This window comes from Rhyacophila brunnea, unplaced genomic scaffold, assembly GCF_057557595.1.
Source record: "Rhyacophila brunnea isolate RB1 unplaced genomic scaffold, BYU_Rbru_1.0 scaffold_11, whole genome shotgun sequence".
NCBI lineage: Eukaryota > Metazoa > Arthropoda > Insecta > Trichoptera > Rhyacophilidae > Rhyacophila > Rhyacophila brunnea.
In genome coordinates, this window is record NW_028232763.1 from 33,910,773 (window position 1) to 33,930,858 (window position 20,086).

At 32.0% G+C, this 20,086-nt stretch overlaps 1 protein-coding gene across 1 annotated transcript; it reads left to right on the forward strand.

Moving 5' to 3' along the window:
• Positions 1 to 1,991: 1,991 nt before the first annotated feature.
• On the forward strand, positions 1,992 to 7,291 carry CaMKI (Calcium/calmodulin-dependent protein kinase I). The gene is made up of 2 exons (XM_085960309.1): positions 1,992 to 2,950; positions 4,914 to 7,291. The coding sequence occupies exons 1-2, from the start codon at positions 2,061 to 2,063 to the stop codon at positions 5,125 to 5,127; spliced, it is 1,104 nt and encodes a 367-aa protein (XP_085816435.1). The 5' UTR covers positions 1,992 to 2,060; the 3' UTR covers positions 5,128 to 7,291.
• Positions 7,292 to 20,086: the final 12,795 nt, after the last annotated feature.

Consider the following 20,086-nt stretch of genomic DNA (forward strand, 5'->3'; position numbering starts at 1 on the left):
ATATGCTTATGGGGGGGGGGTCTCAATAATATTATATTGTATTTTAATATAATATTATTTAATTGCTTTTAGGTGTGTTAAATAAAATTAATATGTACTTAGTGTCTTCTCATCTTATCAATATAATATTATTTGCATTAGGTACTTATATTGCTACTGTTAAAAAATAAACATAAAATTGAAATAAAACGTTCATTAAAATAATGATATTTTCATTAATAAGACAGAATGTTTATCTTGAAATCATTAATTAGGTTGTATATTTATTCTAACGCCTAGCTATACGCCTACGATGGCCGAATGGCTAACGCGTTGGCTAATAATGTCGCGGGTCCCAGGATCGAATCCTGGGTCTGGTAAATACCTACACATATTGTTTTTCAATTTTTTTTTTGGAGTCGGAGTATGGACCTAATAGATTGAGCGAGTGGCTAACATCCATTTCTCGCAAAAACAAAAATATGTTAATATAAACCTCCACTCTGTGGAGGCCCATATGGTCTTATTAGGATCTGAAATGGTCAATTTTTTTTTTTATTCTAAACCATACAAAAAAATATTTGACCGAGTAACATGATTTGAATTTGGGATCGATAAGAGGCGAGTGTGCTAGCATCTGATTTATAGTGGCTACTAAATATTTTGTATTGATCACCTGTAAACATGACTGTCTCCATATATTATTAAAATGAATGTGTCAAAATCGATGGCATTAAAGAAAACTTTTTGTTTTAATCTTATCTCTTTGGTCTTGGTTTCGTCTTGAATAATAAGTTTACCCTATATATGCCCATCAGGTGACCATTAGATATAATTCGCATGTTATTTAAATGTGGTAATTATTAATGTTGCTGATGAGAGAGAAATGATGAGAAATCCAATAAAATTCAGAAAAGGGTAGACAAAAATTCATTGGCTAGATGGAGTTATAGGGCAATCATATACCGATACCAGTATTGTATTGAAGTATCAGTCAGAGAGTATTAAAATACTTGCGAGCATCATTATTAAACGATATATATAGATATACCTGCGAGGTATAAAATTTATTCATAAAAAAAAAGAAAAATATTGGTACCTATCGGTATCAAAAGATGGTATCGCTTTGTAAGAAAAGTATTGATCAATATAATAGCTCTTTAGCTAGGCCCTAGGCCCGGGTTACCAACAGGTACCAAACTCGAAAATTGCCACAATGAATACGGACAGGTGGAGAGAGCTGTTGTTGACTAAAGCCTGCACCGCGATTTCTTAACTATCGACTCGTGTGGCACCAGAAAACATGACGTAATTGTGACGTCAGCCAATACACATTCGAAGCATGCCGCCCGCGCGCAGTGCCCACCGTAGATATTATTACGATGAAACACCTATATGTGTATGGTGACAATGAATAGCGCCGCTGTCGGAGTAGCGTTATATTCTCGAGCGCTATTATCACTCCGGTAGTACGTCACAATGATGTCATATGACGTCATGTCGACCGGGCAGCTGGCACTCGCAAGTTCTAACATCGGGGCCCTGGATCTACCTGATGATGATGAAGGTAACCATTAGTAATTTGGATTCTTCCTAGTATCAGTAACTTTACTAAAATAAAACAAAATTATTACCTAGATCTTTTCATTTCTTAATTGGTAGGTACCTATATTATAATGCCTATCAGTTCTTTCATTTTTTTTTTAAATAGGTGATACATAATAATATACCTAGGTTATCTGCTAAAAATATTACAGGAGCAAAGAGATTGGTACTTTGGAAGCTTTGTACAGGAGCCATTTTATAATTTCCCCATTTTTTCAATCTACCTATTTATTTTCCACAATATGTCACTTTATTGAAACAAGAAGACACATAGGTATAAAGAAATAACGTTTTTGCTGAAAACGACGAAAAATGAACATCTGTTGCGTATTTTTCTGTCCTAGAAATGGGGACACGAAAAAGAAATATTTTGATATTGTATTGTAGGAGGGCAGCACCGTTCGTTTGACACTTGGCATTGGCATCTGTGACCCTGAGCACTCAGTTTAGAGTGTTGAGACGTTAGAGGCGTAGAGATGCCTCTGTTTGGTAAAAAAGATTTCGGGAAAAAGTCCAAAAAAGATGGAAAGGATTCGGAAAAGCAACCTTCAATCGAAGATAAGTATTTTCTCAAAGAGCAACTGGGCACCGGAGCGTTCTCCGAGGTCCGGCTCATAGAGAGCAAAGATATCCCTGGGCAGATGTTTGCCGTAAAAATAATCGACAAAAAGGCCTTAAAGGGAAAAGAAGACTCTTTGGAGAATGAAATTAAAGTTCTGCGACGGTTCAGCGAGCTCGCGAAGCAGAGCGGCAGCGCGCAGACGGACAAAGAAGCTCAATGGCTGTCACATCCGAATATTGTGCAGCTTCTGGAGACGTTCGAGGATAAGGCTAAGGTGTATCTGGTGATGGAGCTGGTCACGGGCGGCGAGCTCTTCGACAGAATCGTCGAAAAGGGATCCTACACAGAGAAAGACGCGTCACATTTAATTCGCCAAGTTTTAGAAGCTGTTGATTATATGCACGAGCAAGGAGTCGTCCACCGGGACCTGAAGCCTGAGAATCTTCTCTACTATAGTCCAGAGGAAGATAGCAAAATCATGATCAGCGATTTCGGCCTCTCGAAGATGGAAGACTCCGGAATTATGGCAACAGCTTGCGGCACTCCGGGCTATGTCGCTCCGGAAGTGTTGGCTCAGAAACCCTACGGAAAAGCGGTTGACGTATGGAGTATAGGCGTCATCTCTTACATATTATTATGTGGTTATCCGCCCTTTTACGATGAGAACGATGCAAACCTGTTTGCTCAAATTCTGAAGGGAGATTTTGAATTTGATTCACCGTATTGGGATGAAATCAGTGACTCTGCCAAGGACTTCATTCGGCATTTAATGTGTGTTGATGTTGAGAAACGATTCACTTGCAAGTAAGTCACAAAATTGATTCTATCATCTATTTATTTTAATGAGTAAAGTTGTTCACCATTTTGTTGTCCTCGTGCTAATGGATGCTAAATAAAAATATTCTATTAAGTGCATGTGCGGTATGCCATGCATTAAAGATTAAATTAATAAATATATTATTTCATTCGATATATGCTCGTAGTCGTATACTCACTATTTGTCATTTACAAACCACTTTGCTATACTTCCTTTCAATATAACAATAGGTAAGTAGGTATGTATAAAAGTTTCATTGAAATATCACAGTACTGAAAATTTACAATACAAATTCATAAGAATGTATGCATTTATAAATATTTTAATTAACAAATGGTATTCAATTAAAAATTGCTGATTTCGGGCATAACATAATATTTTGTATATCGAAATATTCATAATATTGCAGTGTAGGCTAGCATTTTAAAATATCACACATTTATATATTTAAAATTTTATTAAGGCAACGCACGTTTTTGTTTTGCGCAAACACGTTTTTCGTTTTTTGTCATTTGAATTTTCTGCCCATTTCAATTTTGAGTTATTATGAATCGTTTTATATTTTTTTGTATCAGGCATGAAGTATTGTTTACAAAAGATATCATATTTGTATAAACAAAAATAAAATTATCTATAAGTACTCACACCTACTCACTCTCCTGTTTTTCTTATAATTTATTTTGATCAGTTAAACAATTTCAAGGCAACAAGTAAATACTTCTCAGTTTTTAATCATTATGTGTATTTTGTTTTTTTAATTTTATCATTAATTTATTATCTTACGAATACCTATGACTTGGTTTACAAGAGAATATTATATACGTGAAAGAAATTCAGAGTGACGTTGATATGTCATTATAATTTAGATGTCAAGTTTAACTTAAGTCATTGGACGCTAAAGACGCACCTACGCGTAACGATCAGGTGGCCATTCGATATAATTAGCAGAATGTGTTAATCATTAGTATTTAATATTTTTTAAATATATTATAATGTCGTATTAGGTCAAAGCATTGTGGTTTTTTCACATTTCATTTATATGTACACTCATCTAGTGTGGTTAGATTTTTTCATTTTGTAGTCATTGTGGTAAATCTATATTAAGTATAAAGTTTATCACAAATATCAGTTTGCAGAATATTACATTCAAGTCCTATTCGCTAACCGGTTTGTTCATTATATATAATATTCATAATATAATGTTCATTATATATAAGTAACTCTATGAAATATAGCACTATAGCACTGAGTACTTATCTGGATTAGTCATAGAAACATGAGTTGGATTCAAAAAATTGCCAGGTTTCGAAACACGTTTTCACGTAGCATAAGTATGTTTAATCAGTAAAACAAAATTCAATTATTCTTTAGTTACGAAATGTTCAGAAGTTTTTTTAAATCCATGTCATCTATTGCCAATTGTCGATGCCAGAAATATGTCGATAGGGTTAGGTTTAGGAAATAAACTGGTTGGCAGAAGAAAATGCTTGATTTTCTGAAAATTTAAAAAGGTGGAAACTAGCATTTCAAAAAATAAGTAATAATTATGAATATCGTTTTAACGAGAACAAAGATTAAAGAAACAATTTGTCTTAAGGTGCGAAATTTGGTGATCATATTAATTATTGAGATATAAGGTACAAAAGGTATGAAAAACAATCTGACATAATATTCTACCCTTTTTTATGAGAAATTTTAGGTAGTTTGTGATGTCGAAAATCACTAGATTAAACGCCAAACGTCATATGTGTATTTTGCAAGTTGGACCCCAGCTGTTAAAAATGCTGGATGTGGCAAGAAAAGTGCAAAGCTGATGTCAAATGGTACATCAAAAGTTTTGCAAACCGCTACATTCTCGGCTATCATTGAAATAACACGGTATCCACTGCCAAAGGTTTGAAAGAGTAAACAAATCATAATGTTTTACTTACAAGTGCGTCATCTTTTCAGACTGGCTCTGGCTCACCCGTGGATATGCGGAAACGCTGCCAGAAATACCAACATTCACGGAACGGTATCCGAGCAGCTGAAGAAGAACTTTGCAAAATCGAGATGGAAGCAGGCGTACCACGCCACCACGGTAATCCGCCAGATGCAGCGAATGGCGCTCAGCAGCGGAGGAGGCTCTTCGCGGCAAGCCGCCGCCCCGCGGGGACCGCACTAGACCGCGCTCCTTCTCTCTCACTCCATGACAATGACAGATGCAAATCGGAATTGTGTTAATTTGAATGACAGTCTTAGGAGTAAATAGACCTAGCTACTCCCTTCCAGAAACGATTAGATATGCACCATAGTCCGATAGCCAGTGAAGCAGATACGGTCTAGATCTCTACATGAATTAACAGATTGAAAATTTATCCAGATGCCTTGTTCGGTTGTTCTGTAAATGAATGCCTTTGCAATCTATATATCGTTGATATTTAGTTGTGTCAGGTGTTTTGTGGTGGAGGCTATTACCTTGTGATTGATATAATTGTATAATCTGGATTATAATTTATTATTTTCTAGATTGGTCCTGCAATAATTTTATCTTGATGGAATTATTCACCTGCTGCCGGTTACCCTTCGAGCTAAATAATTAATTTTCACTTATTAAGATATCTATTTCCAATATCTGTCTCCAACTTTTTTCATATAATTTTGATTTTTCTATTACAATAATATAAAACGTACTAGTTGAGGTGCTGATGATTGAACGAATACAAGTGCATCGGTGACCAAATTGAGTAAATCGACTTTGAAGATATATATATCAGTAAATGAGGTCTCATTCTTAAATCATCTGTTGCTAATATTTTAAGGGAAAGTATTGATTTTTTAATGTATTAACGTTTTTAATATTACAATGAGGACAAGTGATGTCATTTATGTTGTTATGAAAATAATAACATTTTATTCACCACGTCCATGAGATATGATCAAATGTTCAGAATAAAATGCTAATATATCTTCATACTGAGCAGTTAAATGAAATTTGCTCTTAACTCATGCCTTAATTATTGGTCATTTGTACTTGTTTAATCCTCAGACTCTACGAACCAACAATAAATTTCGAATAAAACGATTAGAATGAATGTTACTTTGAAACATCTGAATTTTGGTGATGGTGCATTCTATGTAATCAGTTATTAAACACCTTTTCTGAAAATGTATCGTGGTAATTTGGAAATATATATTTCAATTGTGAAATTGATTTCTTTTTAATTTTGAATATATTATCAATAAGTCGGGACGGGTCTATTTCATCCTTCAATTTGACTGTACGTGTGCGTGCCATGACAAGGTTTTCACTATTGCAATATTCATGACAAACCCCTCGATGTCTCTCTCTCTATATCTCGCTCCCTCTTTCTCTCGAGTGCAGATTATCGTTTACTCATTGAAGATGTATCAAAACAGGCTTCGGCTGATTACTTCTATCGTAGGTGTAGTACCTTCTAATTTACTGTTGTCGTAGACCAGAATTTGAATTAGGAAAAGAATTATTATCCAGCTAGTCTCCGTTTATAGTGAGGAGACGTTTGTGGATTATATTGATTCAATTAAATTTATAAAGAATACTTATAGATTTGTTATAACGGTGAGAAATTATCATAACATGCTTTCATTAAATAAATAAAAATATATATTTCGCTTAGATTCGTAATAATAATAATTATTAACTACATATTATTCTCTTTTCATATTTTGAAAAAGTATGAGTCGAATGACAGATCTGTAATTAATGTTATAAGGAATTTGCATTAATTATAAATATATATATTGCTTAAAAATGTCACATAAAAGTGAAAACCTTTCTATGAGGAACGTTTGGTGCCATTCGTCTAAGTGATTGTGTTTTATTCGGTTTTCAGATTGCATAGTATGTTTTAGACATTTCAATAGTTTCTTTTGCATACCAGACACAGTCGCAAAACTGAAATTCATATTTCATCTTCTTTATAAAGTCAAAAGTCGTCGGAAGTATTTAGCTTTATTTTTATAATATAAACATAACTGAGTTCAGAATGACAAGACCAGTTTTCCAATTCAAAGTAAACTAAAACACTTTATTTCAACTAAATTCCTGGCATATATGTATAATATAATATATTGTCAGGTAATCAAAATTGCAAATACAAACATTATTATGTTTGATAATAAATACAGTTTCCGAATAATTGCAAATGTCGTCATATTCTATATTTTCTTTCCCAATAATCATTGGTGGTGGTAATTGATAGAAAAACCTTTTTTATATCACATGAATTTTGGTTATGTCGTACATATTTATTATTGAAAACTTTCTTTCAATAATGAATAAGCGATGATCCGTTCATTCCATTTACAAGATAAAATAATTAAAAAAAAATGTATTTATCTATCTATTCTAATTCATACATAACCTAAAATATTAATTATTGATGTCTGTCGGTACCTTAGCATGTAATTTGATAAAGTTTGGTTGTGCATAAATGATGAGACTAAATATTAAAATTTCTTGGCGATCTGCCGAGAACCAAAGCATTCTATCTAGAAATATAGTGCAATAAACCCCAGAAAACTACTCATATGACTTCAAAAAGTCAAACAGCTATTCGTAAGACTGGTATAAATCATATTAATTCCACATCATAAATTAGCATGCTTTCTTAATTCTATATTTGTGTTATTTATAAAAAAAACACAATTTTGAAAATCTTCAGACTTACACATATTGGAAAAAAAGTTGGACCGAGCGGGACTCGAACTCACACCTTTCACTTTCCGGATGAGTGCCTCTAAGCTATCGATCTGTCTATGATTCATGCGAATTATTCGAATTGTTGATCTAAGTTCTAGTCCCACTCGGTCCACCTTTTTTTCTAGAATTTTTTCCAATCTATATTTCTGAGGTTTTTCTGAATTGTGTTTTTTCTATAAAAAAGTATCCAACATTCTTGATTCAGTATTAAATGAAATAAAATATTTTGAGTTATTTATGTTGACAGCCGTATCGGGTTATAAACCCATCCTAAAGATTCAGGCAACAAATAATCATGATAGAATGGGAACATGTACTATGTTAATATCTGCTTTCCTCCTTTTTCATAATGTTTTATATTAGCAGCATGAAATTTAATGTACATCTATTGTCACCCTTTTTATTGATTTATTTGCAATGAATTAATAATTAGTATATTCAGTTCAAATCTATCTTGTGTTTACTGAATTTGATTCAATATGAATTTATTGCTTATTGATATGTCATCTACATATTGAATATTAATCGGGAAAGGTTAATTATCGAATTTTTAAAACTTCATACTTATCGTAAATTCACATTCGAGTTTGTGTAGGTGTAGACAATACTGTGTAGTGAGGGTAGAAAGGGGTAGTCGTACAACACATTACCTCTCTTTCTACCCCCACCACCACCAATAGTGTTGACAATAATGATTGTCAACAGGAATTACTCATTCTAAATCAATCAGTATAAACCATCATTACGATCTAGATTGAATGTATAATAAGCAGATTGATGAACTGAATCGTTTTTTCAAGATCCACGATCTAGATTAAATGTGCAATTCCTGCTTTAATCCTACACAAACGGAAATGTAAATTTCGGTGCCCATATGTGCCATAGGAACAGTATCTATATGAGGTGAAGATTAAAAATATGCTTGTTGAGATCCACAGTATACTCCATATCATATGGAGTGAATGGCAATTCTTCAAGGAGAGCATACATGTTACGTGACTCCATGACGTGCTTGTTGGTCTAATCTCATTACAACTCAGAGACAAGCCCCACATACATCTGGAATGACTATACTGGGTTCGGTTCAAACGCACGCTATATTTAGGATGTCGATTAAAATGATTTATACCTTTCTTTAATAATGCTGTGTGATATAATGTGATTATGAAGATGTTGAAAGGATGAATGGCGATTTAGATTGGTGAATATTTGAAATGCTGAAATCTGTCAGGAGGAGAGAAGAAAAATTGACCACACCGTGGTCAGGCAGTCCATTGACGCAACCATACTTGGATGCCGTTTATGAGATGGTTTTTTATTACCGAATTCATATAATTCTTCCGCAGTCTCTTAGCAAAGTCGTATGCTTTATTATATGAATAATATATGAAAATATATCTCGTAAATTGTATTTGGCAGTACTTATTTCCTCCGATGTTTGCCTCGGAAAAACGTTGTGTCATCGGCTAAAATACTTTCTACTCTTGAACTATTCCAATTTAAGCTTGCATCTTATAATATGGCCAATAATGTGCCACAATAATGTACTAATGTAAATAGCATTTGATTAGATATTGTTGGAGTTGATCAAACTCGCGGGTCCCTAGGTTGGCCTCCACAAATTGTTGATGTTGATGTAAAATTTCCAAAACTTAGCTTAAAAATATCAAAGTCTACTGAACTTAACGAGTTCGGCTGTAAGCCTTATCTTTATCTTTATCTAATGAGTCATTAAAACAAAACAAAAAAAAAATGAGAAATAAGCGCACTCCATGAGAAAGTTCACTATTTAATTGTTCAGCGATAAACAGCTGATTGTTATTGATCATTCATTGGCCGTAAATCATATTAAATGACTATTCCACCTCGCAGGAAAAAAACTCATTTAAAGTTTTAAAAGTCTTTATTTTGTTCTATAAATGACTGATTCAGATATATAAATGTATTTTTTACTATAGATTCAAAAGATTATTGTCTACATTTCTGTTTTGACATTTTACTTTATCGTATTCAGATTGCATAAATTAAATAATATTTTTATTCCGATGTAGAGTTGAGTCTTTTACTATATTTTTTGTTATACAAGTATTAAGTGCCATGCGACTTAATAGCAGTTTATCATGTAATATGTAGTCCGCTCAGATTTGTTAGGTTTTAATATCAATTTACTATTGGGCCAATTGATACAAAAACTATTTCCGTAATAAGACTATAGTATCACAATTTTCATTAACACATTCGCGGACACGACGTCTATAAACGTCGTATTCTGTGAGATGTGATATGACATGACATCCATTGACGTCCTCTACTGTGGAACGGAATACAACTCGACGTTTCTAGAAGTCGTTTTTTGGATTAAAACAATATGTTCCCTGTCTACTTGTGTCACAGTGTGAACATATTTCAATTAGATAATGTCGTATCTTAAGACTTATATATGTATCTAAATCGAAAAGTAAGTAGAACATTCTTGATACAATAATTTCAATGTGTCATATCACTAACATGTATTAGCTAACATGTGTCTGCGAATGTGTTAATGTCGATTGTCTGTTATGACATTTTGTTGAAAGATGTGTAGATCGAGTAGTCATTTTTAATGTTGGTGAAATGTAAATGGCTCTGGATCTTAAATTTGTTTATGACTGAATTTAAAGTGACTATTTTATACTAAATTATCGGCTAGTCTGTTAAAAACTTTCCTTCTTATCAGGTAATTTCTAAAAGACTATTAAGTGTAATATTTAAAAGAATTAAAATATTTTCTGCATAAAAATTGTGATGGAGCTAAACGCATCTTCCGTTTTGATATGTACATAAATATTTCTCAACATAATATTATAATATTATATATATATATATATATATATATGGATGTTTAGATGCAAAATAGATATCTTACTAGTATATAAGTACGGCATTGTTAACTTTTTTCAACTCAAATAGCGCATAATTGATGTATGTAACGCCAGATGTTGCTAATTTGTAAAGGTAAGTTTGTATGTTTCATTATATTCGCGATTTAAAATGTTACTCTGCATTTTATTTGTGTATTGAGATATGTGGCTTTCGTAACAAGAATTAATCGCAAGAGAGTTTTTGTTCCTAATGAAGTATGTTTCATTTCCAATATTTTAATTACGTAAAATGTACCTGATAAATTAAGCATTATCATTCATGCTATCAGTAAATCAGGTTCTGTAAGATGTTTCACGATAACACACGGTGATATCCGACGCTCTTATCTTTATAAAATCTCTTTTTTTAAATTAATTCAACACAGAAGTGGGCAATGTTGAAAATATTACATATTTTACAATAATTATACTTGCTTGGTTACAATTTACAGTTGTTATATTTTTTCTATCAAAAGAAGTTCCTAAATGAAATACCATTAATCTAATATAAAGTGAGTACAGTTCTGCAGATCTATTCCAACTACGTAACACCATAACAACTTTGTGTTATGTATAATATATTCATAGTGTATTAATTGCGGGTAACACCCGCCAAACGGAAATAATCAGCTATTACACTAAAACTTAGCCAGAACGATGCAGTACTTGCACAATATCACTGACTTGTTATGTAATTGGCTGTCAAAGTGATGCTTGACTAACCTTAAAAATTATGATGCATGCGCAAGATGTGATTTAACATTTAAATGAGAAACAAGTCGGTCTATTTACGCAATTAGGTATTCATTTGAGTTAAATCGGACAGGTTCCAATGTCGCATATGTGCTATCAAAATATGAATTTAATTCCACATTATTATGTCCATGGTAAGGCAATAAATACACCTAAATATGTCGTCTAAAATGACAGCTTACGGACTTATCATAGTCATAGATGTGATGTTAACCAATGCTAGAGTTAAGGGTTATGTTGGAATAGATCTATTGAGCCGGTTACGACTCTGTGTGTCTAGTGATAATTGTCTCAAGGATAAAGCTAGAGTAGAAACGTTTTCAGGGAGTGGCCAATATTCGCAGAGACTTGCGTTGCCAACCCTTTAATGACATAAGATCTTCCAATCTCACTTGTCTACTTCCGCAGATTTCTTTCAGTTAGGATATCACTGATAATTTTGATTCAATTAAAATTATTGTTAAATTAAAACATCATGCATTAAGTATCGGGTGTCAGGTTTGAAATAAATTATTTATATTTTCTTTGAATATAATTTGTTGCATAAGACAAATCGTAAGTTTCTTTGCCTTAATTAACTTATAAGTGTTGTTCGTGTGTATTCTTTAATAATATCATCTTCAGTGTTATATAAAAAAAAAATGAACAAAGAACTCGACATCGACGGATGGGTGCCTGCAGATCTCAACAGTTTGCGTGTTAGGTATTCATTAAGATGTAAAGGTAATATTGTCTCAATGTAGTCTATCGCTTTCGTTTAGTGACAGTATATGCAGAAGAATATATTATATCGTCTCATAGAGTTACACAGTTTGCCGTCCGTTCACTGCACAGGTTATTTATATTACGATTGGCATTTAATTACGAAAACATGACATTCCTACTGCATTTTTGATTTTCCATTATTTGTATTGGATTATAGTTTAGGCTTAAAAATGAGTGTATTGCTTTTTTTTAGGATTAAATGTTGTCAGCAGCACCGAAGGCTATTTTTGTTTTGATATTTATTTGTCTCTTATTTTCATGAATTGTTCGATAAAGAAAACGATTGTCTTTTTTCTTTATCTATTAGTGCGTACAAATTGTTGGCGTATATTTCCATTTCAATCGTCTGATGCCAGCGAAGCTGTCAATTGTTATGGTCTTTTATCTGTTTGTTAACAATATTTCTAATTATAAATGTTTATTTGTTATTTATTGATTTAATCACAACTTGTTAGGATCTGATAATTTTATAATTCATTTATTCATGGTGATAGTTCAAACCTCGTTACTAACATTTTTTCCATTACGTATCCTGGTCTATCTGGTTAATATTAATGTTTGTAATATTAACATTATTATACAGCCTAACTTTTAATGTAGTTTTTTATTTAAACTGTTATGTGTCATGATAATTAACATAAACATATTTATGAGATGTGGTTTCATTGAAAAGCTTACATGACATTTGTTTGTAAAACTTACATACATTTTCTTTGTTGATCAGTCGACATCGTAACAAGCCTCGATCAAATGATAATGGGATGCCAAACGTCTGACGGATATAAACAGTGACGCCACATAATAATTTTTCTATAAAAGTATATTATACTCGATCCGATTTAGAACGGCAGTTAGCTAGAATAAATATGCTGTCTCATTTTGATATTTCCCTCGCTCAATGGCCAATAATAATTCAGTACAGTAAGATGCGGTATCTAATATCAACTGTGGTTAATACGATATAACATTTTACAAATGTCGGTGGTATTGTAACTTTAACAGCTTTAATTAATTATTATATTTTTTTTATTAAAGGACAGTGTCATGAATTATTGATTAAACTGCTTGAATGACTGATTTAAGGATGTTATAAATGTCAAAGATATGTAAATGCAATGTTACATGCATCAAAAGAAGTGGACAGCATGTACGATTTAGCTAACTGAATTCTTACAGCGGATAGACTATAGTACATAATATGTTGCGCGTCGTCATGTATTTTATTTGTAAAACTTATGAATTATCATGAATAGCCCAGCCACAATAGAAACAAAGTAAGCGCCACAGCATTTTATGTATTGTATGATCTGTTTTCCTTTGTTTTATATTCTGCAATTGTTAAACATATTGATGTCTGTGTGATCCCTTCCCTTCACAGTGAAAGAATCAAATTATATTGATTAAGATGTGTTTGAATTGAATATGTTCATTTTTTAAATATTATTTTTTTATAACGGGTAGTATTTTGAGAGAACTTTTATATTTTACACAGACCGTCGAATAAATTGTCAATTGTATTTTAATGCTAACGCGTAAAAGATTCCATGTAATTGTTTCTCCCGCGCGGGGTTGTTATTAAGTATGAAGTACAAATTTAATTAAACTATTCTAATTCAGTCAGTATCTCGAGTGTCTCCGCATTTAGCAGAGGTTTTCCACAGATTACTGCCGATGGTTAACTTTACTATCTATAACAATCTTTGGAATGACTTTAAATCAGTTGCCAAATGATATAAAATATAATGCATACATTGAAGCTTTAAAAAAGTATTTTGAGCGATTATTTATGCCCACTGTTATTAATTAAACATGACAAAAAACGATTTTAGGCTTAAATGCAGATTTAAAAAAATGCTTTTCGGTAAAAAACAAGGAATAGATTGTAGGATTTTTTAATTTGTTTAACTTGTCAGCGAGTGTGAAATGTTAAAGAATGTTCCATAATATACTATTTTATTGTTAATAATGTAAGTGGGATTTTTTTTTCTTTTACATTGTGAAAATCTATAGCATTATTATTCATTAAATATTACATCTCGTGCTCTGGTGCTAATTTAGTTTCAGTTATCAGAAATATTTAACAAATGAAAAACGTAATCTCTTGGTATTAGAAATTCGTCAACAAATTTGTCTGCTCGTTTTCATAACACTTTCTATTGAAAACTGCTCATGTTTTATCCAAGCCATATATATAGCATACAGCTGAGAATAGATTTTATTTTTGACTAACGTTAATAATTAATTTAGAATATATTATTGTATAATCTATAAAACTATCTTATTCCAGAATTATTTTTAATAATCATATATACTCGAATACGATGATGACATAATTGTCCAGTATGCTTAAAGATTCCTCTGCGTCCTTGATTTTAATCAAATTATAAAATAGATTTCACAAAGTAGCGGCTTACGTTGTCAGCAATTGTATTTTTTTTTTTTTAATTTTGTTCATCATCATTGTTACTATTGATAACATAAAGAAGATAGAGTAGCCATTAGGCACTTTTTCAATCGATCGAATGGTCCGGATGTGTTTTATGTATATGTAAGTACGTATTGTACAATTCGATTGCAGGAAGCATTTAAAGTTTGAAATGTTGTATGTATTGCCGTGTTAAAAAACCACGGGTCCTTATTAATTTGTAATTAATTAATAATGCGGTTGATTGTTCTCAATTTATCGGTTATCATTATTGGCAACTCTGTCTTTTGATGTGTGTTTGTCCTAAATTTTGTTGAAATATTAAAATTTGGCTTTGAAAAATTTTGAATAATTATATTTAAAAATGTAGTAATTTTTTTATAGTGGACAGTGGATATTTATGATGTTTCACATAAGATGTGTCAATTTTAAATCTGCATTGTCTATATTTGCTATAAAATTTTATTGAACATGCCAATGCCACCTTTTCATATTTTCTTCCGTTAATTTTTGTTACTTACCTGTCAACTTTGAATGTCTATTAATTTATCATGTATTACAGATTTTTATATAAATTAAAATCAACGTTTAAAAGAAAACTACTATTATTGTCAAGGTATATTTATTTTTGTTATGAGATTTTTTGAGAGTTGTAAACATATTTTTGGAATACTTTATAGACATTATTATGTTACAGCTTTTTGTGATTTTATCTTCTCGCGTCTACAAATCGTACGGCATCTTTTCTCATATTTAATGATCTTTAGATTTTTATACTATTATTCTTCTTCACTATAGGTGGTAAGGCAATAAAATTATACTTATTGTATGTGTAGGTATTTGGCCATATTTGATTGTCAATGTAAATAAAGCATGCCCACTTGTTAAAATGATATTTTTATTGCATCTACCACCCCTAATGTACACATCAATTTACACTATAGTTTATCCACTATCAGAAGTCAATTAGCCGACTGACTTCGTATAGCGGATAGACTATAATAATATACTTATAATATTACATTCCTGGAACAGTGATTCCCAATTGGGTTGTGTTTCGTAAAAAGCTTGTGGAAAATAGAGAACTTTTTGTTAGGTTTTTTTTAAACAATGAAGCAATTTGAATGTTTAGTTTACTTAGAGATCACATCATACTTATTGTTGAAGTAGGGAGAGTTTTACTTGAGGGAATTTTTGTAGTATCAAGGAATGAAGTAATAAGAATTGAGGAATTTTGTTGCCACTGTTCAACAAATCAGGTTCTGCAAGATGTTCTAGGGTTCTGCTAAATGAAGGTTGGAAATCCACTGCCCTTGAACCTAGATTATTCTGACTATTTGGGGGTGAAAATACTTTGGATGACAATAAATTGGATAATTGAAGGAATAAAAAACCTTGATTATGAAAAATATACATCTAAAACATCAGAGACTGTTGACGTGGCGTGCCAACTTCATATTTCAGGAAGTAACTTTCAAATTTGGTCAAATCAACTTTTTTACAAAGTTTGTATTTACTAACAACAAAGCCAACACGTCGTCTCTTTGATCACACGCTGATGGCATTCGGCAAAATGACATCTGCCTTTGCGATGACATGATTGGTTGAAATGGATTTGATGTTTTAAAATAAACCTGCTGGATTTATCCATTATTGAAAATTAGTCCCATATGTAGTCATTTTTCCTCCATATGAGTTCTGAAAATCACATAAGAATACACCCGCCGTGTCTGTACAGCCGTGGATTATGTATGGCCGCCTTCCACAGTGCCGTATTGCGACATAATGAATATTTAATTGCTCACATTTCGTCCTGAACGGAGCCGCACGGGACCAAATATTTGCAACCATGCACCTCGGTGCTTAGACTGACTGGAAAGAAAGTGAGGTCCAGCGTGATGCGCCCTGTGTACCTGTGTACTGATGCTCAAGATTTTAATCTGATTCTACGGAGGAGTCGGGATTATCCCGCTCCCCATGAGGTTGGATGCTATTAGGTAAGGAAGGCCCACCGTCTTCGTTAATCTGTGGAATGTGGTTAGCCGTAAGACTGACTACTATTAAAAGATCACATTAAATCCCCATACGACGCTGCAAGAAATGTTTAAGTACATAAGATAGAGAGTGATCCTGGCGTCAGTAAAAAAATACTTTGGAGATGACTACATTGGAAAATTACCTCCTGATTTGTCAGCCAAGTAATGTTTTAATTTACATACAAAAGTGTTCTTTTCGTCATACAAAACAGGGAGACTTCTAAATGTGACACTGATTGATACAGGTGGAGTGGTATCACTAAATTCACTAAAATTGCTTTTTTTGCATTAAGGGGGGACATGCTCGTCGAAGGTCAAAATTGAGTTTTTATTGTATTTTCAAACCATGATCCTGGACACTCCTTAAACGTTGTAGATAATCTATTTATATAATATTGAAGCCTTATTATCCTTTATAGTTATTTTAAACATTTGATGACTGCATAAAGTATTTTTGTTACATAAAATAGTATTCTTTTAAACCTCTCGCTCTAATGTTTTGGAATATAGTCATATTTCGGTACATAACTGTGCAGTGGTGTTAAGATTTTTTACATTTATTAATTTATAAACGCATTTATGAAACCATTAGTATAATTTATTATGAGATATTTTTTGTAAAATATTCGCGATAAAAAATTATATTGATAATCTCTGTGATCCCAAATTTGACAACAATTAGGCATTTTATTATTCAAAAATCGGCAAGATTAACAAATTTTAAGGTGATTTTAAAGATATTTATTATAAGCTATATCTTTGACCATTCAAGTGTGATAAACATCTTATGAATAATGATTGCTTTATAATAATTATTGACCTAAAAATAAGGTAGTGTTTTTTTGAAATACGCCATTTCTTTTGTCATTCCCTAGTGGTTAAGCTACAACATACGGCCGTAGCCATAAATTGACAAACTATAATTGAAGTAGGGAGTAAAATGATATTGACGCGCGTGTTTGAACATGTACCGTTTAAAAAAAAAAATTAAAAAAGTTCTGTTAGGTACATGTTCAAACACGCGCGTTAACATAATTTTACTCCCTACTTTAATTATAGTTTGTCAATTTATGGCTACGGCCGTATGTTGTAGCTTAAGCACTAGGGAATAAAAAAAAAATGGCGTATTTCAAAAAAACACTACCTTATTCTTAGGTCAATAATTATTATAAAGCAATCATTATTCATAAGATGTTTATCACACTTGAATGGTCAAAGATATAGCTTATAATAAGTATCTTTAGAATCATCTTCAAATGTGTTAATCTTGCCGATTTTTCGAATAATAAAATGCCTAATTCTTGTCAAATTTGGGATCACAGAGATTATCAATATAATTTTTTTTCGTGAATATTTTACAAAAATTATCTCGTAATAAATTATACTAATGGTTTCATAAATGCGTTTAAAAATTAATAAATGTAAAAAATCTTAACACTACTGCACAGTTATGTACCGAAATATGACTATATTCTAAAACATTAGAGCGAGAGGTTTAAAAGAATACTATTATATGTAATAAAAATACTTTACGCAGTCATCAAATGTTTAAAATAAATAAAGGATAATAAGGCTTCAAAATTATACAAATAGATTATCTACAATGTTTAAGGAGTGTCCAGGATCATGGTTTGAAAATACAATAAAAACTCAATTTTGACCTACGACGAGCACGTGGGCGCTTAATATGCTTTTCATTAGATTCTTCTCATAAAATATGGTATCATACTCATATGAAACCATTTTCCATTCAAAAACCTCTGTCATTGAGACCGGACTGCATTATATCAGCTAAATATATTTCTTTAGATCGATTCAACCTTGCTATTAAAATATTCACCGGTTATTGGTAGCACAAAGATAATTTTGATTGTACAAGTCTCTCCCTGGTTTGGATAAATGGGGTAATATATCAAAGTTGTTGAAAAAATCTTCTTCGTAGAGATGGAGCCTAAATGTATGAAATTGAGCAAAAAAAAGGGATCTCTGGTCTACTCCATTATAGGTTCATTTGAAGAGAACTTCACACTTCTACTATGATATTCCACTATAATTTCAGATTCATCCAATTAGTTAATTGCATAGATGATTCTATGTGAAGATATTGCCAAAAAAGCCTTGTATGTAATTGTATAATAATTCATAGGAAATTGATAGTGCTCACATAGGTAATTAAATTCGACTTAGTTTCAATATTTCACGCATCTTAAAGCAGACATTTGAATATAAAATTTACCTATAAATAAATACATGTGTAAAGATATCCTTCGTCAATTTTGTATAGGCAGCCAAAAATAATACATTGACCATTATTTTTAAGATGAATATTAACATAAAACACCGTGAAATACGTACGTAGGTTATGTAAATAAAGTAACAGATTTAAGAACAGAATGCGAACTGCCATTTTGTTTATTGGGTTAATAACAGAAGAAGAAAATAATGAACTTACCTTGCCTTTAATAATTCTTATAGCTCCTGTACACGTGCATGGATTTACTGGCAGCAATAGTGTGTATTTTAAACTATCATGACAATAACTGTTTACACGTAAAAGTCTTGACTGTCTCTCCAATCTCATTCTTTAAGAGTAAGCGAGATGAGATGTTATTATTTTATGGTAGTATTCGGTTAACCTCAAAATGACTCTCTTCGCGGTGTAGTTAATTTTTTGCCAGCAGGTTCGCCACTATCGCTCTACTGCACAGGCACAGATTGAAAAATCCCAATTGTCGCATGAAAATTCAGAAGCTACTGAACATTTTTGATTCAAGAACGCAATCTTGCAACTTGCATGACAGTACGTGTTTACACGTGCATTTTCTTGTTATGGCCGCGATAATATGTACTGTCAGCAGTAAATCCATGCATGTGTAAACGGGGTATTATTGTCGAACAAGAACTTCTTGTCTATGTGTTAAAATTGTGAACTAAAAATATATAAAACGATCAGGAGTGATATTTGATACATTATTTAAACACGCCTGCCGCCATGACAGGTACGTCACTGAGAAGTCTTCCATTCGTCGTTAAAACTAGAAAATTGTGTACCTCCAAAAATGCTACTTTACAGGAGAGACAAAAAAAAAAATGGTTTCGTATACAAATATATTATGGGTTATGGAGTTAAATCATCCATGATTTAACCCTTTACTGCATAGTGTCGCAAATTTGAGACATTTCAAACTATTTCGATATAGCCAATGCTATCTGTGTAAATTATCAAATAATATCCTTTTTCGATGCCTAGAAAACTGTTTTACCATAAACATCCTACTTTACCGATTTTGTTTCGACATTTCAAGAAATAAAGCATTTCTGCATTATAGTCTCTGCTTTGACAGTTGACGAATTCGTATGTACGCGAAAATCCGCATTTGTAAATAAATAAAAAAAAATATACAGAAGATTGAAATTGGTTGAATAAAAATATCTACACATCAAATAAGGTGTGTACATTAGTTTTTTATAATTGTTTTCATTTGGTTTTGTATTTTGACATACTGAAATGTAAGATTTCC

Coding starts and splice junctions, on each gene's coding strand:
- CaMKI (XM_085960309.1), top strand. CDS start 2,061: ATGCCTCTGTTTGGTAAAAAAGATTTCGGGAAAAAGTCCAAAAAAGAT. Junction 2,951..4,913: donor GAGAAACGATTCACTTGCAA/GTAAGTCACAAA, acceptor TCATCTTTTCAG/ACTGGCTCTGGCTCACCCGT.